We start from the raw sequence: 22,899 nt of genomic DNA, 5'->3' as shown, positions 1-22,899 counted from the left end.
TAGATGCCGAAGGGCCGCAACAGCTACTTATTGGTACATGCAGTCATTAAATATCGATAAATTAAGACACCGGACCACTTTGCCTCGTTCATCTCTTTTTACCTGGTGAATAATACACGAACAGGACTGCTTTCATGTGTTACAGTTTAGGTTCAAATCAGTTTGATATTTGAATGCTCGCAGTGACGTCAATAACTTCCCGCAAATCTGTGAAACTAAAAGTAACAGCCTGTTTTGAAAATGTAAGGAGTAGAAAGCACAGATAATTGCTTTAAAATGTAGGGAGTAAAAGTAAAAATGTGTCAGGACAAAAATACTCAAGTAAAGTAGAGATACCCGAATAGTCTACCTATGTACAGTAACGAAGTATTTGTCCCTGCTGTCTTTTTGTCAGAGGCACAACTGACACTCGTCTCCACCCACTCCACCCTGACTTGATGCCAGCAAAATCATGTATCTTCACTACCTTTCCTTGGAGCTTAACTGTTATTATAGAGCTTTTGCTTTGCCTTTCTGCCCCCGCATTGGAGCATTTTCACCACACGGCATATGATCCGTGTGTTGACCCTGCAGCTAAAAAAAGAAAAAGAAGAAGTTTGATATTGCAAAGTCATGATCTTTCCGGTTTTGGTTTCTATTGTTCAAACAGACGCAATGCCCAGACTGAGGGGGGCAGCAGTGCGTCCTCGATGTGTGTCTATTCTGTCGGAACCACAGCGAGGAAGAAATGCGTCAGAGCACTTTTCGACTGTGGAAATGGCGCTCTGCGTTGTTGGAGCCTGAAGTCAGAGGATCCTTTCGTGCTTGTTTGTCAGGTGAATCTCCTAGAGGGCTATCGGTAGGAGAGGTACTTTAAAAAGCAACGGATTATGACAGAGGAAGAAAGGAATCGAGATAATTATAAAGGAAAACGAACCAATTGTGGCTCTGATATAGCCATCAACATTCTCGCACAGGTAGTGTAAACGTTGGTAGCAAAAGCTAGCGGCACATTGCCTCACGTTTTCCAGGTCAGCTTGGAAAGATGTAATCGGGCCAGCTCGGCTCACTAAATGAGTTTATGCCGAGTAAATCCCCACACCGATTCACAATGGGGGCGTCACTTGTGTTAAATAGAAACTAACTCTGCTGCGGTGCTGCCAGAAGCTACAAGCTAACTGCGCTGCCTGGCGTTACGTTTTAACTGAAGCTAAACCACCAAAAGGACATCAGTCCACCTATATACTCAGATTGAAGTAAAACAAGACTCGTCGCTGACAGAGCTGTGTTTTTGCTAAGATGTCAACAATGATAAATGCCAGTTATAGTTATTAGCTGGGGTGGAAAAAACAAACATACCGCAAGTTAGACGCACACTGCTAGCACAAAGTTAGCTGCGTTAGCGAAAGTATTGCTGTACCTCGGGCTAGTTTAGCTAGCCACCCTTACTTTACCTTCGACTAGTGGTTAAAACGTGATGGTTTTAGTTTCAGTCACCGCTGTAGTTGACTTGTTGTAGCACAGACCTGATAGTCTACATGAAATGGCAACAACTTCCAAATAGTTAGTTATGCAGATGGCTAACCTTAGAGTTAGCTTTCTTAACTTTAAGGGTGAAATTGAATAAACTGTAATCCTGCATAACCTTGCAAGCTAACTCGGTAACCTGCTAATGCAAGTGTATCAAGGCTACTACTTATTGTCCAGCACTAGATAACACTTGCATTGTTTCATTTATCTTTTTAATTTTATCACCATTGTGCGTTACTTAGCAATGTAAACAAATGTTTTGATACCATGTAGACGCTAACGAGCCAGACAACATGTGGTTACTGTGGTTTATGGAGCTATATAATGTTTTTATGTTGTCTCACATTTTTCATCATCGCTATATGTACATGTTCTGTCTTGTAGAAAGTTGAAAATGTTAGAAATGCATATAGGTGTCACACAGACTTGACAAATGTTGACACACGTGATCGCTATATGTTTGTTTGTTGAACCCATACGTGCTTTTCAATAGTGTTTTGTTGTTCTAAAAACATTTGCCTCCGACAGAGAATATATATTTATTATTTTGTAAATGTTATATCTGTGTGTTCAAACTCATGCCCTGGCATGTGGCTGCTGGACTACAGGCTTGTTGCGCGGGAGTTCACTTGAATCCAACGTGTTTCCTTATGTGGCCACAGGGGGCGGTATTGGGTACTATTGTGCAAACTAAACGTAACAGACGAATTTTTGTCAGCACTGTATACACAACAGAGTAACGCAGATAATGCTATCTTAGTGGAGCACTAGTGCAATGACGGGGCCAGTCGACGGCATATACATGAGCGTACTTGTGTTAGTCATGGTAATAACATGAACTAAACATTAAAAAAAATCTGACACGAGTAAAGTTTTAGGAGTGGTCTGCCCTATGTAGAGGAAATTGGAGTATACAGCTTTTGAACCACAAAATAAAATGACCTTGAAATCTCTAGTTTACAGTGCTGTTGATGTAGACCTGTGAATTTACATGTTTTGGTAGTGTCAGTTATTATGAACAGGGGGGGGAAAGGCCACTTGAGCAGGTTGGCTACTCTATTATTGTAATAGCACTTTACTTCTCATCTCACTGTGAGAAGAATGTGCTAACAGATGTGCAGCTGTATGCCACGAGTTGTGGATTGGAAAGCAAGCCCATTCTCAGCCCCAGCTGTCCAAAAGTTTGCTGACAGCATATTTCCTGACAACTGGGGGGGCGCAGGCAGTGTTTTGAAAGAAAGACCTCTTTTGTGTAGAAACCTGGTCAAGCACATAAACCCCAAAGTGGTTTTAGGGATTAGTAAGGGTTCAGGAGGACTTTTTAATTTGTTTTAATTTGTGTTTACTTAATGAGCGAATAGCTTGGCTAGGGTAATATGGAAGGAGGGAAATAGATGTTTTTGACTATTGACAGGGTTTTTACTGGCTCAGAATGCGCCTGTGGGAGATGAATACATACAAATCAAGCCTGAGTTTGTTTCCTTATTTGACATAAATATGTGCATTTTATTTCTGACCCCTTTGATAAATAAAATGTCTGTCTTTTTTGTGTAAATTCAACCCAAATTAACAAAATTGGTTTTATAATTTTCCTTTTGGCTCTGCCCATTTTGTAAGCTGCCCCCCCCCCAAAAAAATCTAATAATAGTTTTATCATATTTGGCCAAAAGATTGGGTGAAATGTAAATAAAATAATCTTTTTAACATTTATTTATTTCCTTTTTATTTTTATGCAGTGAACAATGCATGACCTGACTGCACAAATCACCAGCAGCTTGCTGCCTTTCTCAGGAGTGACTGTAGACGCTCTGGGGGAAGATGAGATTACGCTAGATTCTGTTCTTCATGGGAGGTTTACCGTTGGTAAGAATATTTCATTATTATTTTAAGCATTTAACAGCCTTTTTTTCTTCTCTCTTATTTGTAATAGCAAATAAAGGATATGAAATACAATACCATCATCGTCATATGAAAACATGTTATATAATGAACTATTGAAACTATATCACCCGGTGGGAAAAGAATCACTAAATAATACATGAAAATAAATCTGATGAGCTACTTGGTTTATGACAGTCTGACATCAAGAAAAACATTTTTTTCTTTTTGTCCAAGTCACTGCTTAATCTGCATGTTTAGGACATGTGGTGTATATTGTCTGACCTTTGACTTTGACACACTTTACTATTGGATGGATTTTTGGTTTGAAAAGAATTTCAGCATGTTCTTGCAAACAAATAAAAGAGCAGATAAGTTATGAATGGAAGTGCAAATGGTAACTCATCTTTCCAGGCTTCCATCCATGAACCAACTTTCACTTTGCAGGACAATAAGAATTTCAAGAACTTGCAACATCATAAAATAAAGGCAGACAGCGATCCAGATGTTAAAGCTGATTGTTTCTTAAATATAAAAATCCATTCATACACACACATAGGTTTTCATTTCTTTTGTTGTTTTTAGTATTTTTTTTGTTAATTATTTTGCTTCACATAATTCTTTTACCGTGTAAATAAGTTACTGATGTTGCAACATCGGGTAATTAAAAGGGAGGAAGAAAATCACCTCAAAATCAGACATACCAAAAGCCTTTTTAAAAATGTTTATTTTTTTGTAGTAATTTCCTGCTTTATCATCACAAGGCTAGCTTTCAGCTTAAACTGCACAATGACCTGCAGCTTTTAACTTTTCTGTCCTTGTCTATGTATGTAGGTCGCAGCGGGTTGGCCTGGCTGGCCTGTGGACCCCATTTGGAGGTGGTCCATGCAGTGACAGGAGAACGGCTGTCTGCATACTGCTTCAGTGGCGGAGGGGAGCACCCACCCAATGTCCTTGCCGCCAGAGACTTCAGCTGGCTGAAACGGTTCGGGCTTTATTTCATGATTTATTTGGCTCATTTGGATGTGGATGTAATCAGTGAAAGTTCACTATGAAGTGCATACATAATAAAAATAATGACAGTGCAAATGTTAAGTCCTCTGCTGGTTAATTTTAACAGGTCTGGTTTGCTGGTTGGCTTGGAGGAAACAGAAGGCAGCGTGCTGTGTCTTTATGACTTGGGACTGTCAAGAGTGGTGAAGGCTGTTGTCATACCAGGCAGAGTGGGTTGACCATCGTTTTTACTATTTTAACATTTAGACTCAAGTTTCTAGAACTTTAGTTAACGTGAACATTTTCTGTTTTTCTTTTCTAAAACTCTCTTGCATCTAGATCACAGCTATTGAGCCATTAGTGAATTATGGCGGAGCAAGCACGTCAACACAACACCTTCACCAGGGTTTGCGCTGGTTCTTTGGAATTGCGGCCGTAGTAACGGATCTCGGTCACGTACTCCTTGTGGACCTCTGTCTCGATGATCTTTCCTGCAACCAGAGTGAACTTGATGCTTCAGGTGAGAAGTTTCAACGAGGAAGTGACGTGTACTATGCTTTCATACTTTTGTGGATGTCTGTACTTTCTGTTCCCATTTCACCTTTTCATTGTATGCAAACATATTCTGGTAACTAAAGATTGTCCTTTTTTTTTCTTAAAGAATCTCTCCCTTTATATTTATTCTGTTTGCAGACCTGCAGGTAGTGACTAAATCTCCTGCAGAAATCCCCAAGCTAAGAGAAGTCAGCACAAGAGAGGGCAGACATCTTTGTCTCCAGCTGAATGGACCCAGTGGAGTTGGAGCCACAGCTCTGCAGTACATCTCTAGGACCAACCACCTGGCAGTAGGATTTTCAGATGGATACTTACAGCTGTGGAACATGAAGACTTTAAAGAAAGAGTGAGTGCTAGTATTTCTTCCGACTTCTATCCGTAGACTTTGTGTAAAAGATGTGTTTATTTTGCAAGTTGTAGTTCCCACTAGAGTCAAAACAGTAAGAATAGCATGTTTAACATATATATATATATATATATATATATATATATATATTTATATTTGCATTTGCCTTTCTTCCATTGTTTATTGCAGATACCACTCACAGTTAGAGGGTGGCAGGGTGCCTGTATATGCCTTCACTTTCCAGGAGCCAGAGAACGACCCCAGGAACTGCTGCTACCTCTGGGCGATCCAGTCTTCGCAGGATCTGTAAGTTTTGCCTTTAACTCTGCTTTAGTTTACAAACAAGTATTTTTAAGAACTGCTTCCAGCCAGACTGTGTGTGTGCATTTGTTTGTTTGTGTTTATTTCAAGTTCTTATTTTCCTCTGCATCCTTTTACTCCCACACAGTGAGGGAGACGTGGTCACCCTGCGCTTGCTTCAGTTGGCCTTCAGTGAAAGAAAGTGTTTAACTTCTGGAAAGATCCTCTATGAGGTCTGTATTGCATATAAGAAATAAATGTATGTTGATTTCAAATAGTGAATCCTATACTGGGCAGATCCCAGCAAATGCACAGTGTATTCCTCATACTAACTATTAATAACTGTTACATCCTTTTTTAAAACATTTTTTTATCTTACACTCACACAGGGTCTCGAGTATTGTGAGGAACGTTACAGTCAGGATTTAAGTGGCACGGCTTTCCCTCTCCGGGCACAGGCCACAAACACCCGCCTCCTGAGCTGCCAGACTATTGAGAAATTCAGACCTCATCCTGACAGGGACGACAGCATGAATGAAGGTATTTAAAAGCACTGAACCCTTCTTTACACAGCGTATCTAAACTTTATCGTCTTTATTACTTTCTTCAATCACTTCACACCACACTTTTCATCTATCCTCTGTTCTTTCCCTTTCCAGTTGCATCTCCAGACACCAGTGTGTCCATCTTTACCTGGCAAGTCAAGGCCTACGGCCAAGGAAGTCTGTCTACCTACATCGGGGTTTTTGACATCAACCGCTGGTACCATGCACAAATGCCAGACTCTTTAAGGTACAATGGAAAGTGATTTCAAAACATTTGTTGTGTTTTCATTTTTTTATTTTATGCATGTTTTAGTTTAGTATATTAATGTAATGCATTTTTGTACTCGTTGTTTTATGGCAGAACGGGAGAGTCTCTGCAGATGTGTCCATACCTTGCTGCTTGGTCTCTGGATCCAGTGGTGCAGATGGTATCTCCACATGTCTTCCTAGATGTGGTGGTACATGAGCGCAGCCTGAGCAGGGGCCTTCCCTTCACTTGCCCTCCACCAGAACAGTACTTTAACCCCACCACTTATAACTTTGGTAGGTTTAACACAACACATGCACCACAGCCTTGGCTTGGAAACATGCAAAAATGTAAGCTTGTATTAGCCTCTAAAATGCTTCTTTTTGAATTATAATATGACAAATGAGTTTGGTTTGCTTTTCTCCCTCTCTCTTCTTCCTTTCTTCCATTTCAGATGCTACTTGTTTGCTCAACTCTGGAATTGTGCACTTAACATGCTCTGGGTATCAGAAAGAGGCAAGTTTCTTGTTGTTCACCTCATCATTGTTTTGGGTTTTTTTTGTTGGTGTTGTTTGTTTTCTTTCTCTCTCTCTTAAATATATAGGCATACATTGAAGTTAAACTTATTTTAAACCCACAATCATTTCATTTTTGTCATTAAAACCAGACCCTGGGTTTTTTGAAGAAAGCTGCTCCTTGTTCCAGTGACACCATCTCCACTAGCTACTCTCACTGCCTTATGTCCGGCCTACTTTCATCCCGTCTGGCTGACACCCAGCCATCCAGCCTGTCTCAGGTACATGCAGACTTGTGAGCGTCACGTGGACCCCACTTTTTTACTTCCTCTTTTTGTATAGATTATTTGAAAAAAGATTTTCTTAAAAATTTACAAGTGAAATATTCTTTTTTCTTTTTTTTATTCGTTTGTATTCTCATCTTTGTTCTTCAGGAAGAGCAGCTTGATGCCATCTTGTCTACAGCGGTGGAGACTAGTTCCTTGGGACTGATAACTGGTTGCATTAAGCAGTGGACTGCAGAAGGTACAACTAAAAATAAGATTTATTTAAACTGCTCATGTCACCCAGTTTCACGGCATACATGATAGTTATTCACAAAGATACATTTACCTGTTGCATACTTGTATGTTCTATTAAATCTGTGCTAAACTCTTCTCTGTACAAATTGTAACCACCTATATTGATGTTAACGCCTCCAAATTCTCTTCTCCTTCAACAGAACAACCAGGCTCTGCATTGAATCTGCGCTACATCCTGGATTGGGCCTGGAACAAAGTAGTTCAGACCAAGGAGGAACTGGATGGCATCTGTATGTTTTTTTTGTTTGTTTGTTTGTTTTTGTTTTTTAAACATGTTCTATTAAATTAGAAAGTTACTTTTACAAACCGGATGTTTAACTACATTTCAAAAGTTTCTCAACCTTCAATGTGTACTAGTGATAAACTAAAACTATATGTGTATAAATCTTCTCCATTTCCTTTAATACATTTGAATAGATTTGAATTCATATGTTTGCATAACCCATCTGTGCAGCACCTTTCATTAGATACCGGTACATGTTTGCTCTATTCCTTGTCAGAATTTTACATTATTTGTGAATGAATATTTATTTATTTATTTACATTCCTGTGCTTGTGTTTGCAAATGTATTTTTAATAGATCCATTTATGTGATCCTCTGCAGGTTCACCGCTGTTTGACAGCTCATCTAACTTCACAGACCCTCAGACCATGCAGCTGCTGCAGCACACTCAAAGACTGCTGAGTAACCTCAGTGCCATTTTCCACTGTCTGCTCAGTGAAGCTCAGGAGCTCACACAAAAAGGTGCCCTGTCCACACAGTTGCATGTACAACTTTTATATTTTGCTGTCGTGTTGTTGAAACTGCTTTAACTGACACGTCAACACATATTGGTACTTATTGGTACTTTTAAGTTGTAATGCGATATCCTTTGATTAGTTTTGTTTAGAAAGCTTTTATGAAGTTTAGCCATTTGTGTATTTTGATTGGTTAGCTCTTCTGGCCGAAGGTCCAATGAGCACTGTACCTTAAAAGTCTCCATCCAGCCACAAGAATTACTACTCCTCCTGGAGTGTTGATCAGATTTTAGTGAATCTTTGACTTTGTCCATGACTACAGGTCCATATCTAGAGTAGAATAACTAAAAGTAGAATAACTGCTGCCGTAGTGTGGTCAACAACCTTATTTAATGGACTGCAAAAAATGCCTGCAGTTCTTTTTATTGATTTATCAAAGCCTTTTGACACACAGTTGTGGTTTTGGTGTAGGGAGATTATTTTGTCCCGAGTGTGACCTGCATTTGTGATCCAAGGAAGAGAATGGATGGATGGGATTTTGATTTTCATTAGATTGTGAAATAGAGCCAAACAGTGATGACAACAACATATACAACACTTTCTTTTCATACTTTACACTTTGTAATAAACTATGATTTGTCATGGATCGTGAGCTCCTTTGTCACTAACATTCATTTATGTTCTTGTTTCAGGTCTGGTGGGTTTAATGAACAAGAATATGGTGTCCAGTCTCATCTCCAAGTATGCTCAGGTGGTCCTTTGGTTCTGTCGTACTGGCTTGCTCCCTGAGGGTTCAGGTAAAGTGATGCTGTCATACGTAATCTGAAAATGTATCAAATGAAACCCCTATGAAAAAATGGAAAAGCATATATTTTTCAAGAGAAACACATTTAAGACCAATTAACAACGTGTCACTAAATAAGTGAATATAATAAATGTGAGAGCACTTAAAAAAACGACTGGTTTTGTTTATTTCTGCAAAGAAACATGTCCGTTATAACTAACCCCTGGTTATTTAAGCAAACAAGGAGGACTAGGTTCTTGGAGTAACTAGTCCACATGTCTTCATTAGTTTGTTTATTTGAACTTTATTTTCAAATTATTTGCAACGACTAGAAAATTATTGCTGTATTTATTTAAAAAATGTTTCTCCTTACTTTACTAGATGATGATGCTCTTCAGATTTCCAGGCCTTTCTATACTCACTCGGTCATCAGCAACTATTACACCATACGCAGGGAGGAGCTGACCAGGCTGGCCAAGTGAGTAACAAAAGGAGTTTGGGTGTACATGCATTAAAATCTAGGCCTCCTTTATAACAAACGCAAACGTCTATGAGATGTGCCCGTTCCAGGTTTACGAGTTGTCTCCTGTTTTCCTTTGATTATGCGGACCACCTGCTGTTTTCTCAGGGGCAAGTGGTGCGCAGACTGCCTGATGATCGACGGTTTAGTTGGCCAGTGTGGCGAACGCTTGACGAACCTGTGGAAAAGGGATGAAGGTGGAACGGGGCAATACCCACCACCTACGCTGCATGTAAGAATTTAAATCTATATTTTACTTTATTCATTTTATTTTTAAACAAACAATACTTATTATTTAATATGCTTTTATAATTTTTAAGATTCTCAATTGTGTGATTTGCAGGCCTTGCTTGACATATATCTGCTGGACAACATTGATGAGGCTGCAAAACATGCGATTGTATCCTTCAACTCATACTGTCTGTTTACAGAATCATATATCTTCAGCATGTATGCATTTTAACACTATATACACAACTGTTAGATTGTTAGTCATTATTTTTAGACCATTAACTTCAGTCAACTTCAGTAAATATTAACACAGATGACCATCTTAAGCACTAATTTGAACTAGCAAAACAGGCTATCATCATTTGTTTATTTCACTCATGTATTCAAACATTTTCACTTTATAGAGTGAGATGGTGAAAACGCTGTTCATATTTTCATATCTTTATTCTTATGCTTTGTATGCTACACATTCATTGTATATCCTCCTGAGAACTGAAGGAAAAAAGTATCTTTCAGTTTAATTTTTATTGTCCACTGCAGAGGACAAAATGAATTGGTCGGGTCTCAGGAGGATATGACAAAGTAATGAATTATAGGCACTGTTATGCTGCTGTTTAAACACTTATTTACAGTTAGACAATACATTCCAGTGACCCTAAAGTGGCAATGCACTAAAAATGTATTTACAAACAACAACATACACATAACATAGACCTAATGTTGCAGTTAATTTTGATTTTAATTTTATTCCAAATAATATATATAGTTTCTAAGGATTTGAGCGATTTATAAAAATAGTTCCCAGTGGCTATATTGACGTTGATAATCCTGCTATCCCAGGTAGTTTATATGGTATATTTCATCAGCACATCTAGAAATTGGGGGAACGGACACACGCTGTGATCATTATAGTGAGATTTTAACTTGATTCCTTTTGCTTGTATGAGCCTTGACTTGTTGTTCCAGGTGATTTACCTCTTGTTAGATGTCATGTACTCCTTCCCCAATAAGGACGGCGCATCAGTGGAGTCTTTCCCCACAGCTTTTGCTATCCCTATTGGACTCATTAAACTAGTACAAGGCCTATGGCTCCTGGACCATCATGACCATCAGGTAAAAGCATTGATTGGAAACCATTATTATGCATCGTAAGCAATAGAAAAGAATGGGTTTGCGTGCTGCGTCCTATGTGAAAAGGCCTTTGCTAACTCAGAGACATGTGCATGTATAATCAGACCTCATGATGTGACAGGTTTTTTTTATGTTTATCCTTCAGTAAGTGTAATGTTAATTCCTTCGTTTTTTCCTCATCAGAGTTCGTTTGAGCTTCTTTTGCACCCAGCCGCTTCTCAGTTTCACTTTGAGTGGCAGCATGAGCGCGTTCTGCAAGCGCTGATGTGCCAGGGCCAACAGTCAGTGGCTCTACGATACTTCCATGTCACAAAACCTGCGGTTTCCAACACTTCACAGGCCAAGCTTTGCCTGTCTGTGCTGTTGCACAACAGGTACGTTTAATGCATTAAAGTATTTATTAATTCTTTTAATCTCTTTACAAGTATGCAGCAGCTGCTTGATCTTCATTAACCAATCTGTTTGCCCTCCCGCCAGGTGTCTCATAGAAGCATGGTACCTCCTCCGGCAGCACTCTAATCGCCTCAACATGACTGAGCTGCTCGGTTTCCTGTATGAAAGCTGCCAGGAGTTGGGCCTCATCAAGGAGCTGCTCAAGCTGCCCCTGGGCCTCAATGAACAGGTAGAGAGATGGTGAAAGCACTGATAAAAAGTTGGTTGTGAGATTTCTGATTTGTTTTCTTATTTATTTATTTTTAATTACATTGTAATTGTTTCACCTTTGTATTTTTAAATTATTGCTTAAATCCCTGGTTATTGGTTTGTGTTTTAGGAATGTTTGGAGAAGTTTCTCCAGGGGACAGGTGGTCTCCAGAACAGAGAACTACTGATGGTTCACTACCTTCAGCAAGCAAACTACATCCCTGCTCTGCAGCTCAACCACACCCTGAGAATGAACTTAGTGGTATGTTTGACATATAGAAGCTAATAAAATGGAAATGATAGAAATTCTGTGACTATTAGATTTATATAGAAATAAGCTTTTTCTAACCATGTTCTCTTGTTTGTGCTTTTGTTTTTTAATCATAGAACGAACGAGACCCAAAGCTTAAAGAACGATCCAACACCAGGAACACCATCCTGGATCTGTATGGCAAAGTTTTGCCGAGAGTTCAGAGGAAACTGGCAATGGAGAGAGCTAAGCCCTACCAACATCCCAACACCATCCACAGAGAAGGTAATGAGACGCTTCATGTTTGTAGCAGTTCACCTCAGTGGAAACCTGTTTTCACAGGACTGTGTTGAAGCATTTACAGAGTATCATAATAATCCCGAAGAGGGTTATTCAGCAAATGCACAATGTTTTTTCTTTCTCTGTCCCAGTGTCCCGGCCACAGCCACTGTCAACCATCACCAAACACACCGCTAAAGAGAAGGTAATGTCCAGGGCTGGTTTTATCAACAATGTCCTGAGCAAGATTGAAGAAGTGTGGTTAGGCAAAGGAGCTACACCACAGTGCTCTCCTGCTAACAGGTCAATATAAAATGCTAAAATTGCATCTTGAAATTAACTTTTTTTTAAAAAAAAAATTTGCATTTTGATTTATTTAATTTGCTTATTGCAAATTGTTGCCTGGTCATTTTTTCCAGCCCCAGGGCAGCTGAGGTTCCTAGCTCTAGCTCTAAGCCATCCTCCATTGGCCTTCCTGAACCATTCCTTGGAACTCCAATCACCATGACCTCCAAACGAAAGTCAAGGTACATCAGTGAAACTGAATCGTATAATACGGATTTTACCGATCATGAGGGGGAAACGTTGATATTAACTTGACGTGTTTGTCCATCTGACACAAAGCTGTCTTTCTAATTTATTTTTTCATTTCTTATTTTATAAAGATGTTAATATTAAAATATGTTGTATAAATATTAAAATATCTGGTTATTGTACTCCACGTAATGTTAAATTTTGGTAAGACAGTATCCTAAATTCATGTTTGTGTTCCTCCTCCCAGGCTGATCGATTTGATGGTTCATCCTTCCTGTCAAACACCTCGGCCTCTTCTCAGCCCTCCCAGACCTCCCAGTGCCTGGGTTTCACCCAAGAGTGTTAGCAAAGCACCTGAACTCTGTTTGCTGCAAACACCTCAGGTTGTCAAGGTCAGTAGATGAATTTAGAATTGCTTGTTGTTATGTAGTCCAGGATTACAGTATTCATATTTTCTATGCTTTTTGTGATATTTAATAGTTTATGATAATACTGTGGAGTACCTTTAGTATTTTGTTACTCACACTTTTCATGTGTTTTCCTCGTCAGCGAGCCCGGGCCTTGGCTGCTTCTGGCCCAGTCTTCTCAGCCTTCACTCCCCAGTCCATCCTGCGCAGCAGCCTGAGGCCCACACCCGTTGCCACGCCTTCTGCTTCACCAGGTCGCTCTATTACACCTCCTATCCGCAGCAAAGAGAACCGTATCACCTTTATTGAAGAGTCAGAATCCCCAGAAGTTGAGAAGGGCATCCGATGGACTAATGGGGTAAGAAAAAAAAGGCACACGTGGAACACACAGAACCTCTTTTTTCCATTTGTGAGGTTGGAGCTAATTTTAGCTGAGCATGTTAATAGGGGAACCACCTGGCTCCTTTTTTTTTTTTTTTTTAAATTATCTTAAACAAGAAAAAAAAAACTAATTGTGCATTATGATGGTCTAATAAATAAACTGTGTCTTCCAATCATCTCTGTTTTTTCTGTAGATGGCAGCAGACAGTGAGATTAGTCGGCTGACCAGAAGCTCGGCACTGTCCAAGGCCACACGTAAGACCTGGTCATTACAGCCTGCTGAAGAAGATGGAGATGAGGAAGGGGAACAACCACATGTAAAGTTCTTGCCTTCAGAAGGTGGAATTCCCTCACAGCTGAAACGCTCCGAGAGCGAGTTATCCTCCGCCCTTGAAGGCGCTGCAGAACAAAAACAATCGGATGCAACACAAACACATCTTAGTTTTAACCTTGACACCAGCACAACATCTGTTCGGTCAACAGACACCACTCTAGAGTATTTTGATGCTCCTCTTTCAATAAACAATGAGGAAAAGGATGGACATGTCAGTACAGAGAAAGATGATGATGATGATGTAGTGACGGTGAATGTTAAATTCTTGGCTGAAAAAGAACCCGCGGCAACAGCCGAGGTAATGGCCTCACCAGCAACTGAGCAAACCCTTCCTCTGACGTCAGAGGATTCAGAAAAGGAAGAAGATGACGTAAGGGAAGAAAATACACCAGAGGATGTGATGGAAGTTGATCTTGACCAGGAGGCTAAAACTGAGGAAGAAATTCAGTCTAATAAAGAAGATGATCTGGACGTTGAGTCAAGCACCAAGCAAGATGCTGCCATTGTTGACCAAAATGAGACATCTATTCATCTTCAAGGTAATTTATTCTTATTTGTTTTTATAGTTTGTTTTTTCAGAACTGATTTTTGGAGCAGGTTGCACTGCACCGAAATCCAAAATCATGATTTTGAAAATACGTTTGGCAGTACTTCTCTCAAACATTGCTTGACAAAACATGTATTCTACTAGATCGTGACCAGGGAACTGACAGCGCAGACTCTAGCACTGACGCTGAATCTCAAGATCTCCCAGTTAGAGACGAGGGCCGGGATGTCCAATCAGAGGCCACAGAGTTCAGCGAGCATGCTGAACCTCCTGGAGTAACTGAAACGACAAGTGAAGAGGCAGATCTGGAACAATCAACAGGTCCACATTTCAACTTATTAATCTATATTGTAACTGATAAAGTTAAACGATTTTACCACATTAGATTAGACTATAAGGATTCGCGATACTCGAGGTGGTAAAAGGTGTGAAGAAAGTCTTCTAAAAATTGTTGAAGACATACTAATTACTTTTATCTGTTGGTTTCAAATTAAAATTACTTCAGATTCCAGATTTTTATTATATTGAATAATGATTTTTTTTCTTGGGCAACTACATGGTAATGATGGTGATTACTGTCTTTTTGTGTTGTTTCTTTAAAGTTTAATAAAGTTGCTGTTTTTCCTTCCATCAGATCTGACAGAGTTTGTTCAGAGGCATCTGTTTGGTAGTGATCTGTCTCCTCCACTCACCCGCTCAGCAATCCACAATACATCACAGAACCAGCCTTCCTTCAACAGGTAAACATAAAAAAAAAACAAGAGAAACAAGAGAGTCGTTTAAACTCATAGCTACGAAGGAGTATTTAGGGTCACATTAAGAAAAGAAATATTATTGATCATGTTGAGAATAAAGTCAAAATTCTGAGAATTAAAATTGCTATAGGCTCTGAGTTAGTGAAATCGTACTTCAGAATCGGTTTTAGTGACAAGGAAGGAAATGATGTCTCTTTTAGCACATTAACACAGCAGGGTGATCAGTAGTGGTGCAACGGATCAAAAATCTCACGGTTCGGATCGGATCACGGTTTTAAGTCACGGATCGGATCAATTTTCGGATCAGCAAAAAAAGAAAAAGACAAAATTTTAACATTTACTTATTAACTTATTTAAGTATTTTTTGCCTATTAAAACATTCAACTCAAGACTCATTCCACGGAATTATATAAAATCAAATTAAGGTGCAGTATAGGGCAGGGCTTTGTATCTACCACTCCGCTGTGATATAATGAGTGGTCACGGTCACGTGGCTTTCCGTTGACCTGGAGGTCCACCCATTTGTAGTTGCGCAACAGAAGATGCCTGGGACAGTTCAGCCATAACTTTAAACTTTTCCTGCTCATACATGCCTGGGTACGATCTTGTCACTGAAGTGGACGCGCAACGGGATATCATAGCATGGCTCAAGCACGTTCATCATAGTTTAAACCCCTTGTTTTGTACAAGGGAATACGGTCTCCCGTCTGCAGCTAAACACCCCAGTAGCTTTTGTAATAGCTTTAGCCCGGTCAGAGTGGGCAGCAAAGGGCTGCTTAAGTGCCGCAAACTCCTCTGCTCCTCCACTTGGACCGCTAGCGCTGGCCATAACGATCGCTTGACAGACTGACCACGCGCACCATACACATACTTTTTTTTTTTTCTTCTTTTTCGAATCTTCGGATCACGTGCGTACCGAACCGTGGAGTGGGATCGGTTCGAATTACGGATCAACCGTGATCCGTTGCACCACTAGTGATCAGTATAAGGACGCTGAAAAGATGGTGCAGTCGGAAAAACACAAACTTGCAAGAGTGGGTTGGTAATGGACAGTTGTGAGGTTAGCGACTGTTAGACCCTTGTGCAATTAAGAGGATGTATGTTGTATCACAAGACGGCTGATCAATTTGTTTCACTAAATGCTCTAAACAAACAATTTTGTAGAGGATGTAGCAAACGTGGCAGTTTGCACATTTCAGCTTTATTCTCAAAATGATCAATGATATATTTTTTTCTTGATGTGGCCCTTATACACCTCCGTACATAACCCATAAGGATACGATACAATAAAGATTAACTGTAAAACCGATCATACTAGATTTTTAGTCGTTGGTTCAAACATTCAGTTCTGTGTTTTTTACCAGAGGAGAAGGAAATGTTTTTAGGAACATAACTTGTTTCATTTGCTTAAGTACTGAATTGTTGTTTTGGTGCCAGGACCAAAGCTGTAGTTTATCCAGGTTTTGAGAATTAAATCTTGACTGTTCTAAAGGAACAAGAATGATCACAATCTGTTTACCAGTTGGTGTACTGCTAGCATGAGTTTGTTTCACAGTAGGATGTTATGTAACTCGGTCTTGTTGTTTTCAAGAAGTTAAAAATGGCTGTTGTTCTCACTCTCTCTCAGTGAGCCTTTAGGTAAAGATGAAGAGGAGACGCAGGCCGATGCTGAAGCTCCCCCGATGTTTACCACCCAAAAGTCTGCTGCTTCTGTAACCTCCTCAGAGCCAACTGGCACCGATTCCCACTGTGAGGAAAACTGTACACGCATTTCACATCAACAGTGGTGCTATTAATATTACAGTGCTGTTTTACAAATTTCTTCTCTGCTTCTGTTTAATATCTCATAGCTGTTGTGAGCGTCAACGACAGTGAAGACCTTTCTAGCTCTGGGTCTGAAGACGAGGAGGATGAAGATGAGGAGGAAGTGTCAGACCAAGAAGATGAGGAGGAGGAAGAGGAAGAAGAAGATTCTGGTAGTGAGGTGGAGATCATTGAGGAGGTCCCGGGTACTGACAAGCTGCCATCCCTCCAACCCAGTCCATCCTTTGTACAGCAGAGCCACACACACTTCTTGCAAACACAAGCGGAGCAGGAGGCTGCTGTGTTGTCTCTGATCACCCCAAATGCAGAGATGAAGGTAACAAATGTAGGCCTGAAGGGTTTTGTGTGTCGTGTAGTAGATGGTATACAATCTGAGCAAGTGGAAATTCATTTGATTATTTTAAAAATGTAGTCATGTGTAAATATTTAGACACATTTGCGACTTTTTCATTTGAGGATTTTTTTTTCATTTTCGTCAGACAGAACAAAATGTTTGAATACGTCTTGTTTGTTTTTTAATTTTGTACTTAAAATCTTTCATAAAAACTCACTTTCTGTGTTTGCTTATTTATAGATGGTAGATGAGGACATAGAGGGTGAAGTGGTTATGGTGAGACTTGGGGCAGATGATGGAATGATGGATCCAGATGAAGCGGTAGAGCAAGGATTGCCATACATGGAGCTCAAACCTTCTACCACCCTTTTGGTACCCGTGGAGCTCGTGGAGGGACAGCACGGCCTGGTTGATGGAGCTCAGATGGATCTTCCTGAGCTTCGTCCAACTGTTGTGGCTGATGAAAGTCACGGCAGTTTCTCCTTGATGTTGGATGTGGATGAGGATGGAGATAAAGGGATAGGCATACTACCTATGGAGAATAATTTGCAATCGTGTGACCCTTCGATTCAGTATCAGGTTATGGATGCTAATGAAATTCTGGCCAAACCTGAGGTTATTCTTTTGAGCACAGAGGACCAGGATACCACCCAGTGTGAAGAAGCCTCACAAGAAGAGATTGAAACGGTTGATGGGAACTATATAGATGGCACAGAAATTGTTCAACTCCAAGCTGACTTTGAAACTGAATCTACTGAAGCAAACCAAGAGTCAGATGATGCTAAAAAGCAGAAGGCTGCAGAGTTGGTAATGTTGACTGAAGACCATGAGTCTGCTGCTGTTTCAGTCTCTGTCCCAGCTACATTGGAAGAATGTCTTGCAGCCGTGGAATCTCTGGCACAGGTAGAAGCTGCTGATGTAGCAGTGGAAGCAAAGGACAAACACCATCCTGCTGAGGAGCGGGAAGAGCCTGAGGAGAATGGCACTAGTGCAGAAACGGAGCCTATCACGGAAGAAGAGGAGCTGCAGGACCGCAAATCATCAATGGAGGCAGACGAGGAAAAAGATGAAGAAATTAAAACGGAGAAGGAAACGCAGCAGATAGGTGAGGGAAGCATGAGAACAGATGAAAGTGTTGAAGAGAAACCTGTAAAGCAGGCTTTGAGCTTAAACAGTGAGCTGGATGAAGAGCCTGTACAAGAGCCTACTACCTCTCAGAGGAAGAAGACTCCTTCCACTCCAACACGGAGGATGACGAGGGGGAGGATGGTAACTTTTATCTCTCCTCTGTCAGAGGAAGCAAATGAGCCAGAGGACGACAGGGAAATGGAGGACACAAAAACAAGCACTCTGGTCCCTGCGTCACCGAGTCGTACACCTAGGAAAGGTAAACAGGCTAAAGAAACCAAAGTCCCAGCCAGCACACCTCGAAGAAGTACCCGCAAAACACAGCCAGAGCTTCCAAAAGAAGAGGACGAAGAGGTTGAGGTCATGGATAACAATACTTCAGTTGCGTCAACCTCCAAGGCATCGTCTCCATCCAGACGTTCGCAGAGGGTGGCTGCAACAAGGACCAGTCAAAGGACTCAAAGTGGCAGTGAGGTGTCTACAACCACAGATGATGAAGTCAAACACGAGGAGGAAGTTAACGTAATAAAACCAAGTCGACGAACAAGCTCAAAGATTCCAACCCCATCCAAACACGCAGCATCTCAGGTAAAGACTCCGAGGAGGTCCAGCCGAAGGATTACGAGTAGCACTGAAGTGGTGGCGACGCCGCTTGAGATCGTGAAAGAAGAACACGAACAGGATGAGGTGTTTGCCTCTCCTGTAAGACGGAGCTCCAGAAGGACAAAGACGGAAGCATCAGAGACTTTGTCCACTGTGCTGGAGAAAGTAGAAGACAAAGAAGAGCAGCTTCCTAGCCCTGGCCGGACAACTCGACACTCAAGCCAGATTAGCCTAACTGTATATCCACAGGTAAGAATTCAGAAAGCTGTCTATAATCTGTAAAATTGATATGCTGAACCTTGTAGATTATATTTATTTAACACCAGGACTACAAAACTGCACAGATTATGTTTGCAGATAGGCTGCTCAAGTATGATCTTAATATTTGAAGCATATTTCATGAAATGCTTTTATTTTCATTTTTGATTTTCACCTCTAGTTATCATGCATGCCTTTTTATATATATATTTTTTCATATTACATGTTGCAATCCCAATCCATCCATCGTTCATTTTTTACATTTAACATTTCCAGGTGAAACTGGTTCCTGTGTCGCTTTCTAAGAGTCCAGAAAAGACACAAGGAGAGACGACTGCTGAAAACGCAACAGAGACAGGAGATTTACACGAGCCCGAACCGCCCAGAAGTGCGAGTCGAACCAACTCCCGTCGCCCCACTAGAAGCAAACTTTGGGACCACCCAGAGGAAGATCTTCCCCTTTTGGACTCACCGTTGGAGGTGGACTCTAAGACTCCTGTTGCTGATGCCCTTATCAAGAGACTTAAAGATGAGGAAGAGAAGCAGGAAGGTATGAATTTAACTTAAAATATGGCTGTGTGGGAGAAGAAAAGAACAGTCGGTGTGAAGCTGTATGTACCAACGAGTTCAAATTAGTGAAGATTACAAAGAGACTGAATTTATTCTACTGCATGCTGGTTTAACTTGTATGATGTGCATGTAGAATTCAAAATGTGTTGATCTAAAAGTGTAACCTCTTAAACAGATGATGCCATGGTTAAGAAGGCGCTGAGAACAAGCAAGAGGAATAAAAAGTCATCAGTGGAGCAGGTTCACTCCCTGGGGAAAGACTGGCTGGTCCCACAACCTGAGGATGATGAATCCAGTCCAGGCGAGAATTCATTCATCTATTCCCCCTCGCGAAGACGAACAAGAGGTGAGCCGAGTATCAGTTTCTTTATATTTATTTATTTTGCTGTAAATGGTTGTAACCCTTTGTTGTGTCTGTGTCAGCCCGAAGAGCAGATTCCTCTGAACAACGTGAGGCGCCCGTCACTCGCAGCAGAGTCAAAGTGCAGGTAGGAACTTCAACTTTGTTCACACTTGATTTCTTTTTCTATCCTAAAGATAACGAATCTCTTTTTTTTTTTTCTCTCTCTCTTTGCATTTGTTTATTTTGTTTTTATATATCTCCCCCGTCATAGTTATTCTATCAGTTATGAGCCTTTGAACCAGGATGTTGGACGCAGCACACACAAGAGTTTAAACCACTGCTCTACAGAAGCTAGATAACTAAGGGTTGTAACAGAAGTATTGATGAATGAAATGAAAGCTCTTTTGAAGATGCCATTTTTCTCTTTTTTCCAGGATGAAATGTCTTCAGAACATAATGTAGAAGTCGAGAGAGACGCAGGCGCTACTAAAAGCAGCAAAACAAACAAGCGAACTGCCAAGTAAGAAACTACATCCTACACCGAAACGCGGGCAAAAATACAGCGTCATAAAATGAAAGTAAACTATAGATGGATATATCTAGATATCTGTCATAGATAGAGACAGAGAGATATATAGAGAGATAGATCTAGATAGGTGCAGGAAATGCCGCATATATATAAAGTAATGTTCATAAATAGTAAATAGAGGCTGAGGTTTCCTGTTACAAGTCTGTACTGTGGTGGTGTTAATGACCGAGTTAGCAAAACAAGTAAAAATACTTGCATACACAGGTCACCAAGAAGGAAAAATTATTATTATTATTATTATAAATTATTTAATTTATATTCATATGTATGTCAGTTGTATCTGTGTATTTTTCTATTTTGTTTATTTAACATCTATATCAGAATCAGAATACTTTATTGATCCCTAGGGGAAATAATTTTTTGTTACAGTGCTCCATTATAAACAAACATTAACAAAGACAGACAATACACTAACTAAGAATAGCACAGTATATACAGGCATATATATACATAAAAGTCACATATTAACAAAGAAAATGTGCAAGAAGGGTGTAGCTGTTGCAGTAAACAGTGTGTTAAGTGGATGAGTTGCACAGGGAGATGGCCACAGGCAGGAATGATTTCCTGTGTCTTTCAGTGGTGCTTTTCGGTAATCTGAGTCTTGGCATTAATACGGATTATACATCACATTGGCAGGTTTTATTTTAACTGAAATTTCCATCCCCCCAGATCCAAAGCTGTCGCAACGCCGCTTCCCTTTGCAGAAGTCGAACTGATCTCGCCTCTGCCCAGTCCAGTCGATTCGATGCCACGAGCACCGAGGAGGGTTAAAGAGGGAGAGGAACCGACCACCAGCAGGAACCTTCGACGTAAACGTGTCTTGGACACAGTTTTTACAAAACCTGTCACGCGGAGGAAGAAACTATAGGAAGGTTTGCGGCGGTTTTTAACCAGTGAACCTCAGACGGCTGCATGGACATTTCAACCACCTCAGCTGTGAGCTGTCAAATAAAAATGTATGCCCGAACTCGAGACAGTCGCATTTCCTCAAAAGCCTCACAGCGCTGCAGATTCAAGATTGACTTCCCTGTTGGGAGGAAATCAAAAAAGCAATGCAGGCAGAAAAATCTATTTTTGGGACAAGGCACGCTGGTGGTTAGCAGCGTGTGAGAGACTATATTTTTGGAGTTTACATGTACTTCTTTAACTTGATTTCATTCGCTTTTACGTCTGTGGCCATTTTGTGCTCGATGTTCTGCTGCAGCCCTCGGCCTGATTCTCTCCACGCAGAATGACTCAAGGGAAAGCAATCATTGTGGATTTTTAAAGGCTCCCATTAATACAACCAGAGACTGAAATGAACTTGCCTCTGATTTAAAGAGGTTTTATTTACATTCTTTTAAAATTTGTTGTTGTTTTACTTTTAAAAGTTCAAGGCCTGCTGTTTTTTCTATTTAAGAAGAAAAGCAACCAACCCAGTGGAGATACATTTCTACTGCTAAATTTGTATATAGTATTTTGGGTTTTTTGCTATGTTCCAAATAAAGTTAATAAATAAATAATAAACAGTTATGTTGATTCTGAATTTTTAAGTGTCTCTTGAATGCATTTGGTCATCTAATCATACTGCCTATGCCCTAGTGTTAAATTAAACTTGATTTAAGAGATATTCTGTGAAAGACAGCACTGTTAGCACGTTTGGACTGTAAAATGTTATGGGGTGTTGTATATCGTCTAAAACACAAAACAAACTTGCACAACGGTTTGCTTATGTAAAACTTGATTTGGGACATGTTAATAGGTTTGATTAAATTCATCGTAATCAACATCTGACACATAGGCTATTTTCTGATGAATGTAGTAGAATGTCTTATTTTTGATGACTGCTCTTTGATAAATATGGCAAAGCTTGAATATTTGTGTTGCGTCTTTCAATTCAGTGCAATTCACCAACATAAAGGTACTATTTGGTATTACCAGAAAGGTGGTTTTTTTGGGATATGTTGCAGCTCAGTGATGGAGTAAGAATTGAATGTCAGCCTCCTTATGGCCAGGAAAAATCGGTGGTTCCTGTTTGAGTCTCTTGATTGGAATGCAACACCCGCAATCACTGGAAACCACTTTTGTTTGCAAGGTGCACTGCAGCCAGCCAGGTTCTCAGACAGTTTGGCAAAAGTTTGCAAATGACTGCTGTCACATTTATAAATGCATGTTGCAATCAGTCAGTCTGCACCAATCAGAGCAACTTGTCTGCAACGGGTCTCTTTCAAACGGAGGATTTGACTCAATTTGTTGTATACTGGTTTTG

The 22,899-nt window shown here is 40.2% G+C and overlaps 1 protein-coding gene across 2 annotated transcripts; it reads left to right on the top strand.

The window, feature by feature from the left end:
- The first annotated feature begins 684 nt into the window (after positions 1-684).
- On the top strand, positions 685-22,505 carry ahctf1 (AT hook containing transcription factor 1). 2 transcript variants are annotated; one of them, XM_004539510.3, is made up of 40 exons: positions 685-815; positions 3,246-3,372; positions 4,222-4,372; positions 4,508-4,610; positions 4,720-4,900; positions 5,074-5,281; positions 5,471-5,587; positions 5,730-5,814; positions 5,971-6,121; positions 6,241-6,373; positions 6,488-6,669; positions 6,828-6,889; positions 7,041-7,169; positions 7,323-7,413; positions 7,610-7,699; positions 8,074-8,214; positions 8,900-9,004; positions 9,373-9,469; positions 9,620-9,743; positions 9,855-9,911; positions 10,709-10,855; positions 11,057-11,247; positions 11,351-11,495; positions 11,646-11,777; positions 11,903-12,050; positions 12,197-12,347; positions 12,464-12,571; positions 12,826-12,970; positions 13,128-13,343; positions 13,561-14,239; positions 14,392-14,568; positions 14,882-14,987; positions 16,630-16,751; positions 16,853-17,142; positions 17,401-19,140; positions 19,426-19,699; positions 19,895-20,065; positions 20,143-20,207; positions 20,497-20,582; positions 21,321-22,505. In XM_004539510.3, exons 2-40 carry the CDS (start codon positions 3,252-3,254, stop codon positions 21,517-21,519), a joined length of 7,620 nt encoding a protein of 2,539 aa, XP_004539567.1. In that variant the 5' UTR covers positions 685-815; positions 3,246-3,251; the 3' UTR covers positions 21,520-22,505. The 2 variants fall into 2 exon arrangements, with proteins under 2 accessions (XP_004539567.1, XP_004539568.1); XM_004539511.5 differs by having other exon boundaries at positions 728-956.
- Positions 22,506-22,899: the final 394 nt, after the last annotated feature.

This window comes from Maylandia zebra, linkage group LG1, assembly GCF_041146795.1.
Source record: "Maylandia zebra isolate NMK-2024a linkage group LG1, Mzebra_GT3a, whole genome shotgun sequence".
Lineage (NCBI taxonomy): Eukaryota > Metazoa > Chordata > Actinopteri > Cichliformes > Cichlidae > Maylandia > Maylandia zebra.
Note: the sequence above shows the minus strand (reverse complement) of the source record. Positions and strands in the feature narration are given on the sequence as shown.

What these genes read in the sequence shown, in the direction of transcription:
- ahctf1 (XM_004539510.3), top strand. Translation starts at nt 3,252, where the DNA reads ATGCATGACCTGACTGCACAAATCACCAGCAGCTTGCTGCCTTTCTCA. An exon ending in CAACACCATCCACAGAGAAG is followed by an intron (nt 12,051 to 12,196) that starts GTAATGAGACGC and finishes TCTCTGTCCCAG; the next exon opens with TGTCCCGGCCACAGCCACTG. An exon ending in CAGTGCTCTCCTGCTAACAG is followed by an intron (nt 12,348 to 12,463) that starts GTCAATATAAAA and finishes CATTTTTTCCAG; the next exon opens with CCCCAGGGCAGCTGAGGTTC.